The sequence below is a fragment of the Trichomycterus rosablanca genome, chromosome 22, assembly GCF_030014385.1.
Source record: "Trichomycterus rosablanca isolate fTriRos1 chromosome 22, fTriRos1.hap1, whole genome shotgun sequence".
NCBI classification, from domain to species: Eukaryota; Metazoa; Chordata; class Actinopteri; order Siluriformes; family Trichomycteridae; genus Trichomycterus; species Trichomycterus rosablanca.
In genome coordinates, this window is record NC_086009.1 from 18,994,394 (window position 1) to 19,010,749 (window position 16,356).

The 16,356-nt window shown below is 38.3% G+C and overlaps 4 protein-coding genes across 4 annotated transcripts; 1 reads left to right on the forward strand and 3 right to left on the reverse strand.

Annotated features, from left to right (window-relative positions):
- Positions 1-4,188: 4,188 nt before the first annotated feature.
- LOC134335980 (amine sulfotransferase-like) lies at positions 4,189-6,280 on the reverse strand. Its single transcript, XM_063018646.1, has 6 exons — positions 6,059-6,280; positions 5,752-5,960; positions 5,466-5,592; positions 5,263-5,357; positions 4,695-4,869; positions 4,189-4,442 (listed from the first exon to the last, which is right to left on the reverse strand). Exons 1-6 carry the CDS (start codon positions 6,198-6,200, stop codon positions 4,333-4,335), a joined length of 858 nt encoding a protein of 285 aa, XP_062874716.1. The 5' UTR covers positions 6,201-6,280; the 3' UTR covers positions 4,189-4,332.
- Positions 6,281-7,044: 764 nt separating this feature from the next.
- Positions 7,045-9,259, reverse strand: LOC134335982 (amine sulfotransferase-like). The gene is made up of 6 exons (XM_063018647.1): positions 9,073-9,259; positions 8,766-8,974; positions 8,507-8,633; positions 8,221-8,315; positions 7,554-7,728; positions 7,045-7,295 (listed from the first exon to the last, which is right to left on the reverse strand). The coding sequence occupies exons 1-6, from the start codon at positions 9,212-9,214 to the stop codon at positions 7,186-7,188; spliced, it is 858 nt and encodes a 285-aa protein (XP_062874717.1). The 5' UTR covers positions 9,215-9,259; the 3' UTR covers positions 7,045-7,185.
- Positions 9,260-9,852: 593 nt separating this feature from the next.
- Positions 9,853-11,793, forward strand: LOC134300183 (GTPase IMAP family member 4-like). Its single transcript, XM_062984856.1, has 3 exons — positions 9,853-9,935; positions 10,449-11,270; positions 11,495-11,793. Exons 1-3 carry the CDS (start codon positions 9,905-9,907, stop codon positions 11,566-11,568), a joined length of 927 nt encoding a protein of 308 aa, XP_062840926.1. The 5' UTR covers positions 9,853-9,904; the 3' UTR covers positions 11,569-11,793.
- A 1,496-nt stretch (positions 11,794-13,289) lies between these two features.
- On the reverse strand, positions 13,290-16,356 carry LOC134300349 (uncharacterized). The gene is made up of 5 exons (XM_062985069.1): positions 16,298-16,356; positions 15,639-16,214; positions 15,507-15,542; positions 14,723-14,821; positions 13,290-14,617 (listed from the first exon to the last, which is right to left on the reverse strand). The coding sequence occupies exons 1-5, from the start codon at positions 16,312-16,314 to the stop codon at positions 13,702-13,704; spliced, it is 1,644 nt and encodes a 547-aa protein (XP_062841139.1). The 5' UTR covers positions 16,315-16,356; the 3' UTR covers positions 13,290-13,701.

The window sequence follows — 16,356 nt, forward strand, 5'->3', positions numbered from 1 at the left end:
ATACGACCTGATTTAGTCCGTTTATCATATCCGTTCATCAGATAACATCAATTCCAATTTACAGATAGGATTTTCATTATGGAGTCCAGTATTACACAACAAATGTGCTCATGAGAAATAATCACATGAGTTTTTGCCTAAATAGAATTATCCTGGGTAGCCTGAATCAATACCCAGTATAAACCACTAACGTCCACCAAGCTGGCTGGACAGAGTTTTGAGTTTAATTGCTTTTATACTGAATAAATGAGAAGATTGTTCTATTTCTGTGAAAATGATGATGAACTATGTCTGGGGTGGTGCTGTGTTAGGGAAAAACAGATGCCGGCTATAATCCAGCATCATCCATAAATAAAAAAATCTATCCCACCTTGCCTTGGGTATTTCTGTGGTCTATTCATCTAGCGGTGCTCTAGTGGCACATAATGTTCTCAGTGAAGTTAATATAAGGAGGCAGCAACTTTATTTTTATAACAATACATGGCCTGGTTTAGATTCCAGTTCAAGCGCACAGTGAGAGGATCATTTAGCAACTTATTTTTTTTTTGTAAAAAACATACACACACACACACACACACACACTTTTTTGGTGAGCATCTCTGCTGTAAGCAAGTCTTTTTGAGATCAACACAAAGGCAAGATCTATAAAAAAAAACTAAAAACCAGATGAGCTTAATGTTTTAAGCTTTCTGCTTATATACGTAAACCATGCATGTTCATCGATACAAGGCAGCTCTGAAACCCAACACACAGTTTATGTTTCACATTCTTGGCAACCTGAAACTGCCCTTCTTACCCTTGTATAGGTAAAAAATCAAACATTATATATACACTTGTGAGGAATACATATGTCTGTGCATTATTGGAAATTGTAAGGATTTTTAGCAGCCCAAAAAATATATATCACTAATTTGATGCTTGTTTTTCCTCAATGCCTATAAACTTTATGATGTGGCCACCTACTCAGACTCAGCTTTATTGTCATTCAACCACGTACATAATAGAACAACATGATAGAAACAAAACAGTGGGTTTGCTTGACTGTAGCTGGGGAGCTGTGTGTCCATATAAATAGGACTAGTTTGAGTGAACCCATTAGATTATGCCACAATCATTACAATGTTTAGGAAGTTCACTTGGAGTGGGAATGTCACTTGGAACCATTTCTAAGCAGCATTAGATACCAATATCATCTGTATGGATGATTGTACCTGTATATAAGTACAAGAAGACAAAATTGTAACTTTATATAGAAAAAATACATATTTAGACAATAACCGATCAATATTTCATCATTTAATAGTGAGTTATAACGACCCTACAGAACGATCTTATTATAACAATCTTCTTATACCCAGTTATTACTATAAATTCACAATTCTAGCAGCTGGTAATTCAGTTTATTTTCATGTTCAATCTGCACTTTGTTCTGGTCAGTGTCATGGTGGGCCTGGTCCCCAGAATCACCAGGCACCATGTGGTAATACACCCCTGTCAGAATGCCAATCCATTGCAGGGCCTCAGCCAACCACGACTGTATAGGTGTCAGACTGGCCGACATAACCAGTAGGGATTTGAACCCTGTATGTAGTGATAAAATTTATTTAAAAGCAAAATAAAGACAAAAGTATTGGGACACCCCTTCTACTTTTTGAATTCATCTGTTTTAAATGGAAATAATATGCTTCCAACTTTCAACTGGCCATATAGTGTACAAACGCAGGTACACTTGTATATTTCTGCTTTTCCTAGTGCAACTTAGTTTGGTAACTACAAATCATATGTAAGCATTTTATAAGGTTGTACAAAGGATGTGCTCACCTATTTCTGAGATTTTAGGTTTGTTCACTTTGTCTTGATCATTTAAAGTCTTGTGCTTGAGTACTACACTGTTTACATATAAAGTCTATTGTTAATTGCATTGTTATCAATAATTACCAGTTTTATTATCCTTGTTGCACTTGTATGGCTGATCACTGGCTGTTCTTTTGCTCTTGCTTGGACTGGATTCTGCCTCACTTCTGTGTTTACTTAAAAAAAAAAAGTTTGCCAAATGTAAATCAAATTGGAACTGCAGCACTGAAAGGAAACTGAATTAAAAAGCAGCATTTATTTGCATTGCAGGCTTTTGAGGTTGGAGAAGATGTTTTTCTCTTTCTTGGCGAGGACTTGCTTACTGCTCAAAGCTACATGCACAAATGTTTGTTAGTGTGATTTGCATTTAGATTTGGTCAGTGCAGCCCTTAAATCTGTGAAGCAGAACTGAAGTAAAGCTTGTGGGATTAAAAGTGTTTTTTAGAGTGCTGCTTAACATAAAAGCTTGAAGCTTCCTTACATAACTTCAACATAATAGATTAATAACTACAGAGAAGACGTGCAGTGCAATCAAACGTTACAAACGTTTATTCTGGACGTGGCTTTGCAGTTATGCATTTTTATAAAGGCGCTCACAAGACCCCAAAATATTATAAAATATTACATACTAAAGCTCCTCAGCCAGTTGCATCTAATTATCCTGAAGTGTCCTGAATTTTGCTCGGTCTGCTGGCTCCTGGCATAAAGATAAGTGATATGCTTACAGTTACAGTATTTATGTTTCATTTAAAAACAAGTGATGAAGTGGATGAGTGCATATGTCAGGTCTATTTTTATCATACAGTATTTAGGTTAATTCCTTATACTTGTCTGAAGTCATTCCATACATTGCTGTACAAAAATACAGATTGGATTCACACTGCAAACTTGGTCCCTTTTACTGCTAGAGCAGTTTGTTTATTTGTAAACCCTTCAGTGTTTGAATGTGAATTTCTCTGTAATTGGTGTTGACTGGTGTGTGATTCATGATGATTAATTTACCTTAAGTCTTTATAAAATCATAAAACAAGTGGAGATGCCAGTTTATTTAAATTATTTTGTTATTCATTTCATTTCTTGAACAATACTACACCCCCCCTTCACTTAACAGTGAAGACACAGAAAAGTGTGCTTAACAACCAGCTAAAACAGTTACGCTGTGCTAAAAAGCGGCATATGAGGTCTTTTTTTCTCTACAACGAGTCTGTTCACAGTCGAGGCAACCAGATCTAATAATGTTGTCTAATGTTGTTGGACTGATTAGGGCTGTTTTCCTCGAACATAAACCACTTAGACAAATAAAGTATATCTTCTTATTATTATTATTCACTGAAGTCACCTTATTTTCTAGACCCCAAATTTGCTGTCACATGTTGTTGTTGTCATTGTCTATCTATCTATCTACCTACCTACCTACCTACCTACCTACCTACCTACCTACCTACCTACCTACCTACCTACCTACCTACCTATCTATCTATCTATCTATCTATCTATCTATCTATCTATCTATCTATCTATCTATCTATCTATCTATCTTGAGTAGTTGAAAAGTATAAATCCTAAGTTATGTGTTTCCACCGAACAAGAGTACAGTAGTGGTGTCCTTTACACCAGGGTTTCTAGACTCTAATAAAGTATTTCACTTATTTGGAAAGGCTTACCTCAAGATTTTGGAGTACGTTTGTCGGAGCATTAGTTAAGTCAGGCGCTGTTGTTGGATGAGAAGGCCTGGATAACAATCGTTATGATCTTACAGGTTAAATTCATCTTAAAGTTGGTCAGCAGGGTTAAACTTGGCTTCTGTGATGGCCACTGAATTTATCAATCCAAGTCTTAAATTACTTATGCACAGGGACACAGTCGAGCTGAAACAGCAAAGAGCCTTCCCCAAACTGAGTCTGAAGAATAACATTCACTTTATTTAATTGATTTTGTTGTTAGGGTGTGGTTGAAACGCATTAAACCCGATAATTAATAGGGTTTTACATACTTTTGGCTATATAGAAATTAATTTACTGTAGCCATCTGTATGACTTGTGCTGAGACCGCGCCAGGTTTAGCATTAATTATTAGACTTATGAGGAAATATAAAGTGCACCTGCAGTTCTTTACTGACCTCTGCTGTTCATTATTTCTACTACATTTAAAGCTGGACAGACTTCAGTGATCTCACTTTAACATTTAATGTGAAGAAGGCAAAATGCTGATGCTTGATTAGGAGACCATGCCACAGACGTGACCGCTTTTATAGAGCTTCCTACACCACCAAATTACTAATGTGAGGTGATGTACATTTATTTTAACCCATCAGATTTTCAGAATAAATTCAAATTCATGAGTAAATCTGTTTTATTAATGCGGATTATAGGAGCCTACTGTTAATGACTATTAAATTAATCATAGGGATCTGGCTTAAGATGCTCCTGTCTCATCAGGAGCTAACGGAGATCCAGTCTGGGTCACGTCCGAGTGTTTTTAGTCCCATGTGAACTTGAAAGGAACACCTTTCATCCTTTCCTGATAAAGGAGGTCGAACATCTCATTTTGTGCCACAGTGAAGGTGTTTTTCCAGTCTCCGATAGTACCTGCAACATGCCACACAAATATTTTCATCCTGTATTGTGTCTAATCTTGCTTTGGAGATTTTTAAAAGCAGAAATTGCACATGCTGTATGTATGAACATGTACATGTTATTAAAACGTCCAGACTTAATTTCTCAGCTGATCTGATTAATTTCCAAAATTTTATTCACATGCAACTCTTATTAAAGAGCGACCCACTTAATGATCTACATGAGCATTTAAATAGTCACTATTTAAATGACATGAAAACTGACCTTTACGCATGAACGTGCCTTTTTGGAGCAGATCTGAAGGAACAAATTCATAATTGGCTTTTGGATCCTTCTTCATGTTCCTGAAGGTAGCTTTCTCCACCACGCGAGATACTTCAGCTTCACTGAACTCTCGTCCCAGAAATTTACAGATCTTCTCCACAGCTGACCTTAAATCCTGGAGGAATGCAGAAAAGGGTTTAAGGGATGTTATATTTGATGCATATTACCATTTCATCATAACTCAGGGTTCATTGCACAACACAATTTATAATCTGTGGTTCTATTTTAGAGTTTTATATTTATATTTTTATGGTTCCACATAATTAACTATAATCATATAATGGTAAAAAACTTCTAATGTGTTTTTTATTTAACAAGAATTGTTAATGAAAAGTTGTCATGATATAAGCAGAATACAACAGTCAATGACATGCTGTGTTCAGAAAACAATTAGCAATAAGGTGGGATGCTGCAGCCATCATGTCTCATGTTTTATTCCTTACTTGACATTTGTAGATAATTATCGATTCTTAAAGAGATTTTAGCTGTACATGAACTGATAGCTTACCATGAGCATGTCCTCATATGTCAGGAACAAGATATCATATTCGCTGCGGTGTGTGTACCACTCTCGGATATGATCAAACCACGAAGATCCTCCAACTGCAGAGTCAAGCAGTGTTCAGTCTAAGTATTATTAAAGCAGTGCACACTATTCTGTTTCTGTTAGTGTTTAATTAAAGGCGTTTAGATGTCTTAACTTAGACTTACCATTTCCAACCAAATACTGCTGGAGAAAGTCTTCAAAAGTTTTGGGGGTCTCCAGGGTTTCCCACACGTGGCAGAAGTGGAAATAAGACACAGCGTTGTCTTTTGGGTTTCTCATCACATACACAATCTGGCATTTAGAAACAGTTTACAGACATGAATGAGTATTTCATGACACATTGTTGACTAAAATTTTGTATTTATACAACAATTTCTAAATTTTATTTATTTAATAAGTTGTTTAATGTATATATTGTAGGATTGTGAAGTTTACAGTTTATACACCTACTTTTGGCTTTTTTTCCTTCAGGCCAGGCGGCATGAGTGCTGGTTTGAGGTGAGACACAAAAAGGCGTGGAGACGGTCGTGAACTGTATTCAGTGTGACCCTCAGGATACTCGAGCCAGGGCATTTTCTCAAAATTGTTTGGAAATGGGTCGTTATCCTTGTAGTCTGACTCACAGATTAGTGTTATGATGTTCTGTGTCCATATTGTACCTGTGGAATCATGCAAAATGCAAAACAAAATGCTGTTTACTGTACAATCAACATACTACTAGAGTAAGTAGGATTCTGATTTTGATAGATTAACTCACCTGACTTGGGATAGGTCACCAAAAAAATGTCACTGTCTCTTATTTCAAATGTTTGAAGGGAATCGATGTATTCGGGTGTTGTCATATTATTGACGAACACATGTCCTTTATGCTTGAAGAGGTAGTCCCCGATTTTTTCCATGATTCCTGCTGCAAACTGCCCAGAAGATTAAGCTGTTTTTCTAGCATGCACACAAAAAAGGTCGATAATAAAAGTGCAATTCATCTGGACTTTGGACCTACGAGTGTTGATCCAACACAGCAATATAGCAGATAGAGTACAAATATAATGTGCATGTGGTGAAGTAATAAACCAGTTTCTTTATTTAAGGTGGCAGAGAGACAATCTTACTGTAATTCAAATCAAACAAAAAGAACAGAATTTCTGTGTATAAAATAAGCTGCTGTATATATTGGGGAAATGTATTAAAAATACCCCCGATATAGTAATGTAAACACGATAGATCAGAAGGTCCCTATAGAATTTATTAGAACGTTATGACTTTCTCCACTTCTGCTGACATTCAGTGTGTGCACTTTGATTTGGTGTGACAGTAAAAGGTTGTAAAAGCGGTTTACCATGAAACTCTACACAATAACAACACTGATAACATAAAGAGCAGAAAACATATTATATATGTTATATTACAGTTTCCACCGATGCACTGCCTCCTACCACAGCTTTAGAGTTCTGCTGTACCATAATAGTAATAATAAACGTATTAAAAACAAGATCTATTGCCTCTAGTTGGTAAGTGAAAGTCGTTTAGCAGTCAGAATTGCCGTGACTGTGCTTAAGTTGTAAATGTGTGGACTTTTTTCTTGAAGAGTGATGGTAAGATGGTAAGGCAAGATGCTGATGCTGGATTAGGAGACCATGCCACAGACGTGACTGCTTTTATAGAACTTCCTACACCACCAAATTACTAATGTGAGGTGATGTACATTTATTTTAACCCATCAGATTTTCAGAATAAATTCAAATGCATGAGTAAATCTGTTTTATTAATGCAAATGACAGGATCCTACTGTTGAATTAATCAAATTAATCATAGAAAGCTGGTCTAAGATGCTCCTGTCTCATCAGGAGCTACCGGAGATCCAGTCTGGGTCACGTCCGAGTGTTTTTAGTCCCATGTGAACTTGAAAGGAACACCTTTCATCCTTTCCTGATAAAGGAGGTCGAACATCTCATTTTGTGCCACAGTGAAGGTGTTTTTCCAGTCTCCGATAGTACCTGCAACATGCCACACAAAGATTTTCATCCTGTATTGTGTCTAATCTTGCTTTGGAGATTTTTAAAAGCAGAAATTGCACATGCTGTATGTATGAACATGTACATGTTATTAAAACGTCCAGACTTAATTTCTCAGCTGATCTGATTAATTTCCAAAATTTTATTCACATGCAACTCTTATTAAAGAGCGACCCACTTAATGATCTACATGAGCATTTAAATAGTCACTATTTAAATGACATGAAAATGAAAACTGACCTTTACGCATGAACGTGCCTTTTTGGAGCATATCTGAAGGAACAAATTCATAATTGGCTTTTGGATCATTCTTCATGTTCCTGAAGGTAGCTTTCTCCACCACGCGAGATACTTCTGCTTCACTTAACTCTCGTCCCAAAAATTTACAGATCTTTTCCACAGCTGACCTTAAATCCTGGAGGAATGCAGAAAATGGTTTAGGGGATGTTATATTTTATGCATATTACCATTTCATCATACTTCTGGGTTTACTGCGCGACACAATTTAACAACTGAGTTACTCTAAAGATCTTTCCAGTGAAGGCAGTGTTATGTCCCTATTTTATAATCTAATAAATAAAACCTAATAGTAAATTGTTTTATATTTATATTTTCATGGTTTCACTTCATTAACTATAATCATAGAGCAGTAATAGAACTTCTAATATGTTTTTATTGAACAAGAATTGTGGTTGTTGGCAAGTTGTCATGATATAAACAGAATAAAACAGTCGATGACGTGCTGTGTTCAGAAAACAATTAGCGATAAGGTGGGATGTTGCTGCCTGACCCTGATATTGATTATTTTTCAATAACAGAATGTCTCATGTTTCATTCCTTACTTAATATTTGTAAATAATTATTTATTCTTAAAGAGATTTTAGCTGTACATGAACTGATAGCTTACCATGAGCATGTCCTCATATGTCAGGAACAAGATATCATATTCGCTGCGGTGTGTGTACCACTCTCGGATATGATCGAACCATGAAGATCCTCCAACTGCAGAGTCAAGCAGTGTTCAGTCTAAGTATTATTAAAACAGTGCTCAGTGTTAACATTATTAAAGCAGTGCTCAGTCTAAGCATTATTAAAGCAGTGCTCAGTCTAAACATTATTAAAGCAGTGCTCAGTTTAAGCATTATTAAAGCAGTGTTCAGTCTAAGCATTATTAAAACAGTGCTCAGACTGACCATTTCCAGCCAGATACTGATGGAGAAAGTCTTCAAAAGTTTTGGGGGTCTCCATGATTTTCAGCACGTGGCCGAAGTGGAAATAAGACACAGCGTTGTCTTTTGGGTTTCTCATCACGTACACAATCTGGCATTTAGAAATATTTTACAGACATGAATGATTTATTTTATGACACATTGTTCACTAACATTTTGTATTCATATAACAATTTCAATGTATAGATTGTAAGATTGTGAAGTTTACAGTTTATACACCTACTTTTGGCTTTTTTTCCTTCAGGCCAGGCGGCATGAGTGCTGGTTTGAGGTGAGACACAAAAAGGCGTGGAGACGGTCGTGAACTGTATTCAGTGTGACCCTCAGGATACTCGAGCCAGGGCATTTTCTCCGAATTGTTTGGAAATAAATCATTATCCTTGTAGTCTGACTCACAGATTAGTGTTATGATGTTCTGTGTCCATATTGTACCTGTGGAATCGTGCAAAATGCAAAACAAAATGCTGTTTACTGTACAATCAACATACTACTAGAGTAAGTAGGATTCTGATTTTGATAGATTAACTCACCTGACTTGGGATAGGTCACCAAAAAAATGTCACTGTCTCTTATTTCAAATGTTTGAAGGGAATCGATGTATTCTGGTGTTGTCATATTATTGACGAACACATGTCCTTTATGCTTGAAGAGGTAGTCCCCGATTTTTTCCATGATTCCTGCTGCAAACTGCCCAGAAGATTAAGCTGTTCTTCTAGCGTGCACACAAAAAAGGTCGGTAATAAAAGTGCAATTCATCTGGACTTTGGACCTACGAGTGTTGATCCAACACAGCAATATAGAAGATAGTACAAATATAATGTGCATGTGGTGAAGTAATAAACCAGTTTCTTTATTTAAGGTGGCAGAGAGACAATCTTACTGTAATTCAAATCAAGCAAAAAGAACAGAATTTCTGTGTATAAAATAAGCTGCTGTATATATTGGGGAAATGTATTAAAAATACCCCCGATATAGTAATGTAAATCAGAAGGTCCCTATAGAATTTGTTAGAACGTTATGACTTTCTCCACTTCTGCTGACATTCAGTGTGTGCACTTTGATTTGGTGTGACAGTAAAAGGTTGTAAAAGCAGTTTACCATGAAGCTCTACACAATAACAACACTGATAACATAAAGAGCAGAAAACAGTTATATTACAGTTTCCACCGATGCACTGCCTCGCTAGCACAGCTTTAGAGTTCTGCTGTACCATAATAGTAATAATAAACGTATTAAAAACAAGATCTATTGCCTCTAGGTGGTAAGTGAAAGTCGTTTAGCAGTCAGAATTGCTGTGACTGTGCTTTAGCTGTAAACGTGTGGACTTTTTTTCTTGAAGAGTGATGGTGTAGCGCTGAGGCCATGGAAGAACCACAAGGATCCTACAGACACAGTAAGTTCAAACTCATATAAGAGGTAAAATATACGTATTAATGTATTACTTCTATGTTAATAGTAAACAAGTGATCGTTGTTTAAAGCTTTGCTGTCAAAATGCTTTTAAATCTGCAGTATGTAAAATGATTTTATTTATTCAGTGGATTCAAACCCCTTGACTTTTGTTTTGTAAATTGGATTTTAAATGGACATATTTGTCATTTTACCAATCAGTCTAATCTAAATCACTCATAGTGACAAAGTGAAACATGATTTTAGGGTTTTTAAAATGATTCAATAATCATAGACTGAAATATCTTATTCATAAAAGCATTCAAACCCTATATTCAATACTTTGTGGACGTCCCTATGGCTAAAATTACAGCTGTGAGTCTTGTAGAACACATCTTTACAAGTTTGCACAAATAGATTTGGGCAGTTTATCCCATTCTTCATTGCAGCTCAACTGTGAACTTACGTGTGCACTGCATCCAACTGTAATAATGCAATTTTCTTGTTTTTGTAACCAGACCAATCTTCATCTCTGCCCTCGGAACCTCCCCTAAACATTGTCCTGATTGGGGAGAGAGAGGCTGGGAAGAGCGCAGCCGGTAATGCCATCCTAGGCACAATGGCCTTCGACCAGGTCGGCATTAGAACCAAGAAAAGTTTGCGGCGAGAGGGTCTGGTAAAAGGAAGGCAGGTTGTGGTGGTGGACACACCAGGCTGGGACTGGTTCAACCTGACTGGCACCTCAGCATCACCAGCTGCTGTTAGAAAAGAAATGGTTACTAGTATGAGCCTGTGCCACCCTGGTGCCCATGCTCTGCTGCTGGTGATACCCCTGTCGTTCTCCTTCTCCGGACGGGATCGACGTGTTGCAGAGGAACACGTGGAGCTGTTCGGCCCTCGAGTCTGGAATCACACGCTCGTGCTGTTCACCGTGAAGGACCCCAAGACCCTCTATTACTCTGGTCTGAAGGACGAAGTGGAGACAAACATCGAGCTGCAAATCCTGGTGGAAAAGTGTGGTGGGCGTTATCATGCTCTCCACGGAAAACCCAGGAGGGGAGAGGACCTGGTGGCTGAACTTCTGTCTAAAATCCAGGAGATGGTTTCTACTAATGGAGGATCAGTGCTGTTTAACGACGAGATACTAGAGCAGTCCAGGGTGAGAGAGGAGCAGGAAGAAAGGAGAGAGGAAGAAGAGAGGAGGAAAGAAGTAGAGAAGCTGCACAGAATCAGAAAGAGTCTTAGGAAGAAGGAAATGCAGGAGCCTGGTTTGTGGGGCGACATATTGAGAATCAATGACGAGGAAGAGAGCAGACGATCAAGGCGAGATGTTCCAAATGGTGAGTTGAAATATTTGACATCCTACATTAAGTGTGTCCAAATCTTGACTTTGGGAGTCAGGATATCTTATATCTCTGCTGCTTTAAAACCATACGCTGCTGACTGTATATCAGAATATGTTTTTTACCTCATTTTTACCTCATAAATATAGATTTATATTGTCAGTGACTTTGCAGACCCATTTACATGGTTGTGCATGTTGTAATATGCATTTAATCCACAGACTCAGAGGTTCAGGAACCCTCAGTGATATCAAGGTGCAGGCAAAATATTCATCAAAAGTGTAACACACAGTGATAAAAAGAGGAAAAACAACCAAAAGAGACGATGGAGAACTGAATCTGCACTAAATCTGAACTGAACAGGTTTTTTTTCCCTTTTATAATTATTTTCTAAGGGAGCAATTTTCCCTACCTGATTGTTTATTATAATAAACACACTGTTTGTACATGTTTACATTTTTAAGGAGAAGATAAAAGTCAATAGATATAAAAAAAAATAACCTGGCTTTTGAACAAAGAACAGCTGGAATTGTGTAAATATTTTAAAATTCGTTTTACTTTTGTTAAGCAAGTAAATATCATGCAATAAATGAATTAGTGTTGCTCTTTTGGGTTGTTTTGTTAGTTTGTTTGCTGTTACTTACTTTTTTGTTTGTGTTTGTTTTTTTTTAACATCATGTTTTACACTTTTGGTTACATTCATGACAGGAACTAGTTACTCGTTACACAAGGTTATATCGAACACAGTCATGGACAATTTAGTGTCTCCAATTCACCTCACTAGCACGTCTTTGGACTGTGGGAGGAAACCGGAGCACCTGGAGTAAACCCACGCAGACTCGGGAAAAACATGCAAACTCCACACAGAAAAGACCTGGATCGCCCCACCTGGGGATCGAACCCAGGACCTTCTTGCTGTGAGGTGACAGTGCTACCCACATAGCCACCATGCCACCCTTACTTTGGTGTAAAACTGTACATAACCATCCAAAGAACTAACTGCATTAATTGTGCTTCATTTTACAGACTGTTTCATGTTTGGTGCACGGCCTATTCTGCTGGATTCAGGTTTGAATCTCAGCAGTGCTTTCGGCCATCCGGGTGTTTGCCTTGAGTTTCATCTACCATTTTTCAAAGGTGAAAGTAAAATACATGCAGAACCAGTTGAGCAAAGAACAAGTGTAATATATCATCTTACACACTTATAATAAGAGGGAAGTGTTTTAATGCAGACACTGAAGAAAAACAAGCTTCACTTTGCTTTACAGTTCTTGTAGAAGTCGAACATGCAGCCCTGTACTGTTCTGTTGATGGAATACTTTCATTTTTGGGAAGCCATTTCTCTGACCTAAGTACAGTACACCCTTTGCAAATCGATTATTTAGTTGAATCAGATGAGTTGAATCGCGAGTCGATTCCTCTAGTTAGCTAGCTTCTTAATGTTCTCTGTTCTTTTTAGATTTCAGGAAGAATCATTCAGTTAATTGGTGGATCGAGTAGCTGGTTGGCTGGCTGTGGGTGCCACCTAGTGCTTTTTCCTTTGCTTTTTAGGGGATTACCCAGTTATGTGGGCGGCACGGTGGCTAAGTAGGTAGCACTGTTGCCCTACAGCAAGAAGGTCCTGGGTTTGATCCCCAGGTGGGGCGGTCCGGGTCCTTTCTGTGTGGAGTTTGCATGTTCTCCGCGTGTCTGTGTGGGTTTCTTCCCGGGTTAACTCTGGTTTCCTCCCACAGTCCAAAGACGTGCAAAGTGAGGTGAATTTGAGACACTAAATTGTCCATGACTGTAACTACCGTTTCTGTCATGAATGTAACCAAGTGTAAAACATGACGTTGAAAAACCTAATAAACAAACAAAGCCAAATTTATTTTTGTAATTTATTTCCATCCTTTTCCTTTCTGTGCTCTGCATCTTGGGCCCCGCTTTTGACAGTGGGTTGTATCTGTTGTACCAACCCACCCCATTACAGTTTCATCCAAAGCGACTTACAATTGTGTCCAAATTCAATCAAAGCCATTGAAGATGAGAATAAAGCTTTAATGGAATGTAAAAAAACATAGGGACATAATGAGGTGAAATAGGCATAACTTTCACAAAGTAATAAAAAGGAAAATATAAACAACTGAAAGATTTTACACAGTAGATTAAGCACCTGATTGACAAGTTACCGTTCCCCTTAAACACCTACAATTAGCTCTGGTGTAAAAAAAAAGCACTCACCAGAAAACGTAAAGCACCAGAAGCTTCACCAATATTAAACAGGTTTATAATACTCAGCAATAATAGAATGCAATATATGAGCAAACAAATACATGTTTATCTAAACACATTTGTACGATTTTCATTAAAATCATTCAGTTAGAATGAATTAGAAATATTATTTTGCTTTTTTGATTTATGTCCTGCTGTGTGATCATTTTGGGCGTCTTTAAGGGTGAAAGGGTTGTTCCAGGATGGCCTGGCTCGTGCGAAACTTCCAAATCCCTTTGCACAGGTGGTTACTGACCTTCTCCAATGCCTCCACCTCGGCACGCCACAGGACAGATCTGGCCCGGATGAGCTGAGCCGCCTCATTTTTGCTTCCTTTGGCCAGGCTAATGCTATCTTTACAGATGAACAGAACATCTAGCCCAATGAAGAGGGCATTCAAGGTAATGAATCCAGCCCTAGCTGACTGGGACATTGCCAGAGGAGTACCTTTAGCTATCTGCCCAATGTCAGGTAGGTCTGCAGCAAGGTTGGGGATCTTCCGAGCTGCTTTGGCTTCTTGAAGTCCAAGGTTAGCTGCCATTACAACCACTTCCTCACTACTGAGAGCCTTTACAGCTGAAGCTAAATCAACAAGAGCATCAATACTTTTGGCTACTGCTCCAACCCGAGCTAGTATTTTGAGAGCCGGGACTACTACAGGTTCCTCACTGCTGGCCACTTGTTCTGAAAATTCTAAAAGCTTCTGTAAATCCTCCATGAATTTGATGAAGATGTTGTTGGCGTTTTTCCCATGATGACTGTTTACTGCAAGTTCAGTGATGCTCGTGACTATGCTGTTGACACCACTGGTGACTCCAAGCCCGACGCCAGTCAGTGTCAGGACCAAAGATACACCCGCTGTGACAGGAGCAAGGGCCAAACCTACGATGGACAACACACCCCCTGCAATGCCTACTGAACTCCCAGCCACGGTGGAAATGTTGGAGCCCATTTTCATCCTGTCCAGCTGAACTGCGGCCTGCTCTAAATCAGACAGAAACTGAAACATTCTGGAGGAGCGCTGACTGAATAAACCAATGAAGCGTTGTGCCTCTTTATTAAACAGAAAGGTCAGCCTGAGTGACTCGTCCGCCCTGAAAAAAAGGTACATTTCTGAGATTGTTTCTCCCCTAAAAAATCTATCGCATTGACCATCAATCCAAGCCTGATCCACAATGTGCAAACATTAATGTTTTTACCTGATTTTGTTTAGCTGAGTCAAATGATCGACCATTTTTTGTACCAACTCCTCACTTAAGCTCAAGGTGAACTTTGGTGAAGTGTTTCCATTTTTCCATCTGTAACACAAAGAAAACAGATCAGGAAATAGGTGTGAAAATTCAAGCAACTGGCTTTAAAGCAGTAAACAAAAACTCTTTACACATTTACATTTACATTTTCATTTACATTTTCTGCATTTAGCAGATGCTCTTATCCAGAGCAACTTACAGAAGTGCTTCCATAGTAAACATTTCCTTTCTCAAGTTTTAGTAAACAACAGCCAAAGAACACAAAGCTGCTGAAACCTGTTAGACCCTAAGTGGGATTTTTTTATTTTTTTTTGGAAATGGAAAATTTTTTTAGTAAATAAGTACCAGTCAGATTAAGTGCTTACTAAAAAGGTGGGTTTTTAATCGTTTTTTTTAAAGACAGCAAGAGACTCAGATGTTCGGACAGACAGAGGAAGTTCATTCCACCACTTGGGTGCTAGCACAGAAAAGAGCCTTGATGCTAGACTTTACACAAGATCCATACTAAAAAAAACTCATAAGTGGCAGTCTACTCAAACTAAAGTGGAACAGTCACATTTGGTGTATCTATTCCTGCATTTCCCCCTTTGTCCTCCCAATCTAGTTGTTTCCAAACTGGGATTCAAACTCATTATTTGCATTATGTTACACATGCAGGGAATCTGTAAATCACGCCGTAAGCTTTGACAGATTTACAGAAGAGGAAGGACTTGTGTTACTGGATGATACTCACTTATAGCCATTTCCAGAACCTGATACACCACTGGATCTGCAAAAAAAATTAACACGTTGAAAAATTGCTAAAATGTTACTAGCCCATGATTTTATGCCCTGTATTAAGCACTAACGTTCTTAACGTTCTTACTTCTCACAGAGCTGCTGAGTAATGCAAATGTATTTGTCCAGCTGGAGGGCCAAGACATACACATTGCTGAGGCTTGGCAGGAAGAAAGCTTCTGCATCTCTCTTGAAGTGGATGAGCAGACGCGATACCCTTCTGGCATTAGAGATCACTGACCGAACACTGGCAGCAGTCACACCGTTTGGCATGAAGCTTTCACTCGAGAAAACAAACAGTGAGGTGACCGCTAGCATTTCTATTGAATCCAGGAAGCGCTGGAGTTTCTTCATTCCTTCCAAAGTACCTATGAGAACTTCCCCCAGCTCCTTCTCCAGTTCTTGTTTCTTGGAATCTGCTTTGATCTGGGTCAGACCGCTCCACAGGTACTCACCGAAAGCTTTGGCCCTGTTTGTTGAGTTTTTAACGTGGTCGAACCTTAGGCTGATTTTATCTGCCCGATCTTTGATGTCTCTCATTGTCTCGAGTTCCGTCTCCCTCTGGAGGGTCCATTTTTCTTCTTGGCCACAGAATTCTTTGATTGTTTGAATGTATTTGAGAGTGTCTAAAATGTACTCGCCAAGTTGCTCCTGCAGTTGTTCTCTGTATACAAAAGATAACTGAATCAGTGCCATGTCCAAATATAAAAAGAACTATAAACATTTCCATTAGCTTAAATGACTGACCTGCTTTTTGTATCCATTGTGATCAAAGCTTCAGATTGTCCCTTTACCTCTTGGTATAG

Coding starts and splice junctions, on each gene's coding strand:
- LOC134335980 (XM_063018646.1), bottom strand. CDS start 6,200: ATGGAAAAAATCGGGGACTACCTCTTCAAGCATAAAGGACATGTGTTC. Junction 4,870..5,262: donor CATATGAGGACATGCTCATG/GTAAGCTATCAG, acceptor GCATTCCTCCAG/GATTTAAGGTCAGCTGTGGA. Junction 4,443..4,694: donor AGGCACGTTCATGCGTAAAG/GTCAGTTTTCAT, acceptor GGCATGTTGCAG/GTACTATCGGAGACTGGAAA.
- LOC134335982 (XM_063018647.1), bottom strand. CDS start 9,214: ATGGAAAAAATCGGGGACTACCTCTTCAAGCATAAAGGACATGTGTTC. Junction 8,316..8,506: donor TCAGTATCTGGCTGGAAATG/GTCAGTCTGAGC, acceptor TTGACTCTGCAG/TTGGAGGATCTTCATGGTTC. Junction 7,729..8,220: donor CATATGAGGACATGCTCATG/GTAAGCTATCAG, acceptor GCATTCCTCCAG/GATTTAAGGTCAGCTGTGGA.
- LOC134300183 (XM_062984856.1), top strand. CDS start 9,905: ATGGAAGAACCACAAGGATCCTACAGACACA. Junction 9,936..10,448: donor ACAAGGATCCTACAGACACA/GTAAGTTCAAAC, acceptor TTTTGTAACCAG/ACCAATCTTCATCTCTGCCC. Junction 11,271..11,494: donor AAGGCGAGATGTTCCAAATG/GTGAGTTGAAAT, acceptor TTTAATCCACAG/ACTCAGAGGTTCAGGAACCC.
- LOC134300349 (XM_062985069.1), bottom strand. Junction 15,543..15,638: donor ACTCAGCAGCTCTGTGAGAA/GTAAGAACGTTA, acceptor TTTTTTTTGCAG/ATCCAGTGGTGTATCAGGTT. Junction 14,822..15,506: donor GGTTCTGGAAATGGCTATAA/GTGAGTATCATC, acceptor TTTGTGTTACAG/ATGGAAAAATGGAAACACTT.